The 7,004-nt window shown below is 33.7% G+C and overlaps 1 protein-coding gene across 1 annotated transcript; it reads left to right on the top strand.

Moving 5' to 3' along the window:
• The first annotated feature begins 698 nt into the window (after positions 1–698).
• Positions 699–6,182, top strand: fkbp1ab (FKBP prolyl isomerase 1Ab). The gene is made up of 4 exons (XM_056449637.1): positions 699–807; positions 910–957; positions 2,985–3,097; positions 3,241–6,182. Exons 1-4 carry the CDS (start codon positions 771–773, stop codon positions 3,367–3,369), a joined length of 327 nt encoding a protein of 108 aa, XP_056305612.1. The 5' UTR covers positions 699–770; the 3' UTR covers positions 3,370–6,182.
• The last annotated feature ends 822 nt before the right edge of the window (positions 6,183–7,004 follow it).

A 7,004-nucleotide genomic window follows, 5' to 3' on the forward strand; every position in this document is an offset into this window, starting at 1 on the left:
CAGCCAAGAAGATTTAAGTGATAAATGTACAGTTTATGTTAAATTTAGGCTTACAGTAAAGCGTTACGTACATCATTGTTATCCAGCTATTAATCCCCTTTGATTTTGGCAATGATTTACTGTCAGGGGTAGAGGTTTAGGGGTAGGGAAAGGATATGTTAATCCAAGATTGCATCCTTGGCAAAATCACACCGAGATATATATATATATATATATATATATATATATATATATATATATATATATATATATATATATATATATATATATATATATATATATATATATATATATATATATATATAGATATAGATAGATAGATAGATAGATAGATAGATAGATAGATAGATAGATAGATTACATTTGGACCTATTTCATTTAAATTAACCCAGCAGTTTAGTCCGCATTACCATAGACTGTAAAATAAATGCGTTTTACACACAGTATTTGGTTAAAATAACCTAGCATTTTGATAGATGGATGGATGGATGGATGATGTTTCCTACTTTCCACACCTCATCAAGATAGAATGTTTCTTGCATGGTTTAACAGTAATGTTCTTCACTCGTCATCCCTGTTCATAATCAAAGTGACTCAAAGTGACTGGGTGAGTAAAATTGGGTTTATGTTAAATTAACGCGATGCCATTGGTCCCTTTGGCTGTCCTCTCTCCGCGGTCACGTGACCCGACATCATCAGTCCTCTGCTCAAACAGCTGTGATTGAGACAGTGTGCGGTTGGGCTCTTCAGAGACACACGAGCGGGACAAAATGGGAGTGGAAATTGAGACCATAACCCCCGGAGATGGTAAAAACACCCGCTGCAGTTTCTACAAGTAGCATTATTTGTTAAGCTGCTTGCATTTAACAGCATTATTCCTGTTTCCTGTTCCTGGCGCTGCTTTTACAGGGAGGACTTTTCCCAAAAAAGGACAGACATGTGTGGTGCATTATGTTGGTGAGTTGAATTTCACATGGGTGAACTGATTTTGTATTCTTGTGATCGTTTATGAATTTTAGTTTGGGTTAAGGTTAGAATAAAAAAATGGGAGAATTATTATTTTTAATGACTTGATTTAAAGGGTCGCATTTTTCCAAAAAAGAAGTGCAATCAAAAGGTTAGAAAATACAAACATCTTTAGTCACAATAAGATCATACTTAGTCTAGACAGATCAAGCCATTGTGCATCATTAGTTGTGTATTGTTTGCACGCAGTGGCATTTGTCCGCAGATGATCCTCTGACAGCTGAGACTGAGCAGATTTAATAGACGCTCGAGTGATTCCGTCTTTGTTGGATCGCGTCGGAGAGACGGATTATCGCTGTCTGGAGTGACTCGACCCCTGGGATGTTGTGTGATTGCCGTTTAATCGTTCAAACTAACTAAGAAATCTCCGTCTGGCAAACAGATTATTTAACGATTAATAGGTAGGATAATTTAAATTTAGGAAGAGTTTAATATAGCCAATTAACAGTTGTATGACTGTGTTTACTTACAAAATGTCTATGAAACATTGATATGAATTCATATGATTGATATAAAAACTGATATAGCCTAATGTAAAATTGTGCCAAATGTACCCACGTCTGTTTCCAACTTGCAACAGGCTAGATTGTTTCTTTTTCTGCATTATTTGCATTGCATGCATTATCTTTCAATTATTTTTCATACAGAGAAAGAGAAAAATATTTTCAATTTATGTAAGATACAATACAGTTTTTAAATATTATGTGTCCAGTTTATTATAATTATTATCATTATTTTGAGTAACTAATGACTGTTATATGTTTTTTTCCTGCACTTTCAAGAAGTAATAATGGTGTAATTGTGGTGATTAACAGTTTTATTGATTCTCAGGCAGATTTCAAAAAGGAATACAGAATACAACACTGTAAAGAATCAACATTTTACTCTATTAACAAACCCAACCCAAACTAATCCCTAACTATGACTTTAAGGTCACTGCCTGGCTATCATTAAAGCCTTCATCTTTACATAATAAAGATAAAATTAAAATAAATAAAAAAAAGAATAGTTAAATTCAGTCAATATCACATTTACACTGTCACAGTCAGTATATTTCTCACACATTTATTACTGTTCCATTTCCAGACAGGTTAAGTACTTGGACCATTTTTTATAGTCTAGGTTTAGCTTGTCCATTTGCATATAAGACATTTTTTCAAGTGGGGCCACTCTAGCAAGTTCTACTGCCCATTCTTAAAGGGAAGGGGCATCTTCTGATTTCCAGCACCTAAAAATTATTTGTCTGCCAATCAGTAAACTGGTTGGACCCAGGATTTTATGATAACGGTGTAATTGTTCAAGTATCAAAAAATCTTGTCATGTGTATTTAAATGAAACAAGAAAAAACGTAGTAAAAGACTCTAAGATCACAGTGCAGGCTCAAAACACCAATTATCTGTTATTTGACTTTTTTTATACTTCATTATTATCCTTTAAAATTAATTTTTACCCATTTGTCAGCCATTTTCCCAAAATGTAAACACTATTTTGTTTTATTTTTACATAAATAGGTGGTTCATTCCGCTGTGGCGACCCCTGAATAATAATGGGGCTAAGCTGAAAAGAAAATTTATGAATGAATTTACATAAATATATATATATATATATATATATATATATATATATATATATATATATATATATATATATATATATATATATAAAACACATATTTATTAATGGCAAATCCATAAATCCAACATAGTTTTTTTTTGTTTGTTATTGAGCAGATTGGTGGACATTTTCTGCTCGTCTCATGTTTATGTAAATATATATCACAACATTTGCCCTATTCCTGAAAGAGGTACATCTCTCATATCCTGGTAATTTGCTTCTATTAGACATGGATGGAAAATCCCCTCGAGAGGACAGAACAATAATACAGTAGTGCATTTATCTGATGCTCAAACCTCATTTCCTGTTTTTCTGGCCTTGTCCTTCTATTCTCACATTTTCAGGCTCCCTGACAGATGGACGGAAGTTTGACTCTTCCCGTGACCGTGACAAGCCATTTAAGTTCAAGATCGGTAAACAGGAAGTGATTCGTGGCTGGGAAGAAGGTGTTGTGCAGGTGTGTAATGGTGTTTTCTTCACTTAGAAAATCATAACATTTTTGAGTTCTTACAGCAATCTGCCACTGCCCGTTCTGTCAATCTACTGATATTACAGTATTTAAAAGTAATAATAAATAATAGCTATATGTGTGTCTTTTAGATGAGCGTTGGACAGCGTGCAAAGCTGACCTGTTCACCTGATTTTGCCTATGGTAATAAAGGCCATCCTGGGATTATCCCCCCAAACGCCACTCTCATCTTTGATGTGGAGCTTCTCAGTTTGGAGTGATCTACTAGTGCTCTTCATTGCCTTTTCTTCATTTTTAATTATTTGATAAAAGTTTCAAGTGCCAGAAGGTTTAGTGTTAACATTGCAAACTTAAATCAGGTTTATAATTTATTTATTCAGCATCCCACCTTTAAAATTTAGGGACATTTTAATAAAGACATATGGTACATTTTATAATAGAGGCCTTGTTTCCACTTGGTATTAACATGTGTTTCAGTTATTCAATCACAAGTGTCAGATGCATTACTATTTATTCCTGCTATTATTAAGTGCAGATACTCCTCTCATGATGAAAAGTAGCAATTAGTGCAATCTATGAGTGCTATTGAATGAATGAAGTCATGCTAGTTGGTTAGTGTTCATTCAAGTGTGTGTGTGTATAAAAAAGGATATGGAAGCCAACTATGATTTTCGATCTTAATCCAAGGGTTTCTGTTAACACACTTAAAAATGACAATCACTCATTTGTCAAAAATCAGAAAGTATGTGTTATTTGTGGCATGCAGTCGACTAAAATTTCACAGGAAAGCATAATGCGATCAAATTGTGTTTTTGAGTACCTTCAAAAGTGTTTGAAACATTTTAGACATTAGTTACACCTGTACTGTACTGACAATACATTTTAATACCAGGTTTAAACAGGACCATATTCCTCAGCCATTATTTGGTCACATTACATCACAAATAATTTTTCTAACTTTTATTTCAATTTAAAATACTTTCTTTGCAATTTGTACACAATCAACCAAATCGCCTAAAACCTTGCAACAGCTTAAATCCTAAACTTGAATCCTTAAAGGAGATCTTTTTACAATAAAGGGTCCCCAGTAGTTTGAGTTCAAAATACATCACAGAGCATTTATTATAACATGTAAAAACAAAACCACTTTTTTTGTGTGACTCTTTAAATGCAAATTAACTTCTGTTCCCTTTTCAGAAGTAGGTGAAGCCTTTACAGCCTCTGTATTGGACCCCCTAAAGGCTAAACATCTGTTTGGTTTTATCATGTATATTGCTCTCACTTGACATTGCGATTATTCATCATTATGAAAGTTTACTATCTGCATGCATTTTAAATTTCTAAAGTGTCAGTTTGAACACACATTTGAGGTGCACGTAAACAGACAGAAATCATGTATATGTTAGATCTATGTATTAAAAGGACAGTGTAATATACAATGCCTACTTTAGTTTGAACTGTTAATATAAATTAAACCACAAAACAGAAAAGCACTTGCTGTTCTTGACAGAATAATGTTAGTTGATTAACAAGAATAGGATTCTGTGATTATTAATGATCTATGATGATTGGGCAGATCATTAGCAGTAGTGGACTTGTGACGTCATTGTAGGGGGAAATCTGAAACAGCATTTTTAGACATCGCTTCTGATTTATTTTCACTATTTATACACACTGTGAACACATCAGTGCAATCATCATGTGAATAGGAGTTTTGCATAACAGGTCCCCTAAAATGAACCGTTGGGGTGTCCAAACTCGGTCCTGAAGGGCCGGTCCTGGAGAGTTTATCTTCAACCCTAATCAAACACACCTGAACCAGCTAATCAAGCTCTATATACTAGAAACGTCCTGGCAGGTGTGTTGATACGTTCAAACTAGAGCTTGAGTGTGCTCCAGAGTTTGGACACCCCTTGTTTAAATTGTAATCTTTTGTGATTTCACTCACTCTGTGATTGATGTTGGATTGAGAGCAAGTAATAATGTGACTGTAGAAAAATCAAATATCAAAGTCACCATATTAAACTGAATTAGAACGTGAAAAAAAAAATTGATCTTAAGGAAGTTAACTTGGGGAAATTTTAATATTTATGTTTTACATTGACAATTAATACATTCGATTAATAATTTCTACATTTCAAATCAAACAAGTACGCAATTGTCAATTTAGAATTGCTTGGATGGAACAGATGGATTTACACTGATTTTGATTGGTACAAATTCTTGTACAGTTCTTGAAAAATCCTTGTGCCTCTTTGTATGTTTGACACCAGAATACCACAGGTATTTTTAAATTTACAAAGTGACCATATGAACTGAAAATGTGTCATCATATCATTTAATCACTGTATGATAGACCAGCCTGATATGAAAATTCAGAAGTGATAATCCTACTATTTCTGTTCATTTATTTTTTTCTTTGCTGTATTTTGCTAACATGCAGCTCTTTGGAAATGATTTGAATGTGTTTACAGTGCTTTCTGTGTGTATGATTAGGTTATGTAGTTGAGTAGGTGGCACATTTGGCACCAGAGCACTGGATGCATGCCAGTGCTTAAGGATTTTGTGATCATGTTTCACTCACTAGTATTGTTTCATTAACTCCCAATACAATCAGTTATTTACTAATGTAATACATGGGCACTTGTGTTCTACTGAGCTGGAACAATTTGTTCTCAGTGATGGAAAATGACTGAAAAAGAAAACTGGGGGTTGTGGCAGATTGTGTCCTGTCAGACTACGTGCCATTAATATATTCTGATGCTAAATTTTTTGCAGCCATCAGTTGTTAATGTAGACCATGCTGCCTAGAAAATGTAGTTAATTAGACTGGATGACGATACGGTGACAGTACACTTTTTTATGTATTGACAAAAAACTACATAATTGAGATGAAATCTGCAGGTGCATAAACACTTGAGTGGATGCTGTTGATGTCTGTGATTACAGGTCAAGCATCAGATATATTGCTTTATTAGTTCTGTAATGCACTGTATTTATGTAATGTCATAGAGACAAAAAAAAAACAATAAAATAATTAAATGTGCTATGAAGTGATTTTATTTGTTTTGGAAAATGTTGTGTTATTTCAGAATTGTTTTTATTTTTCGCAATATTAACGCATGTGCATCATACTTGTGGATATTTTCATCATTCTTTTTCGAAGTATTTATTTTTTGTGCTTATTTTGGCTGTGCTAATGCAAAGCTTGGCAAAACTATGCATTTGTATTTAACATTAAATATTTCACCTATATTTCCTTTGATACGTTATATCTCTGTTACACTATATGAAATACAGAATAGTTCCTCTCATGACTTTCAGGACAAAATTGTCCCCATTTAATCTTGAAACTCCATCATTTCATCCCAGTGCCTTTTAAGCAAAATTTCAGATAATCTTTTCTTAGCAGGCTTTAAAGGGGTGGTCCAGAGTCTAATTTTTGACTTGGTTGTGTTTATAAGATGCAATGTGTGTAAAAAAAAATCACATATTTTTTTCATATATCTTACTTTGATTATATACAGCTACTCAGCAAACATGAAAACGACTGTCATATTTCCTAGTTCCTCTGAAAGACCCACCCTCAAGAGGCTCTGATTAGTCAGCTAACATAATGTACTGTGATTTGCGGATCGTCTCTATGTAACCATTAAAAGCGTCATGCCTCTACAAGCAAACGCTTTTGCGCTGTGTAAATACTGTCAGTCAGAGTAGATGTTAGCTGTATCAGTTTGAGCCTGAAATAGACAGAAAATGAGACAAAGGACATCGCTGAACCTCATGCCTGCTCTATAAAATAAAATCAGACAAGTGTCTTTCATATATTTTCAGGTTATAAGCATGTGTAAGTTCTTTTGTGAGTTAGTTATTTGAGATGTAGAATGCAGGGAAA

This window comes from Danio aesculapii, chromosome 23, assembly GCF_903798145.1.
Source record: "Danio aesculapii chromosome 23, fDanAes4.1, whole genome shotgun sequence".
NCBI lineage: Eukaryota > Metazoa > Chordata > Actinopteri > Cypriniformes > Danionidae > Danio > Danio aesculapii.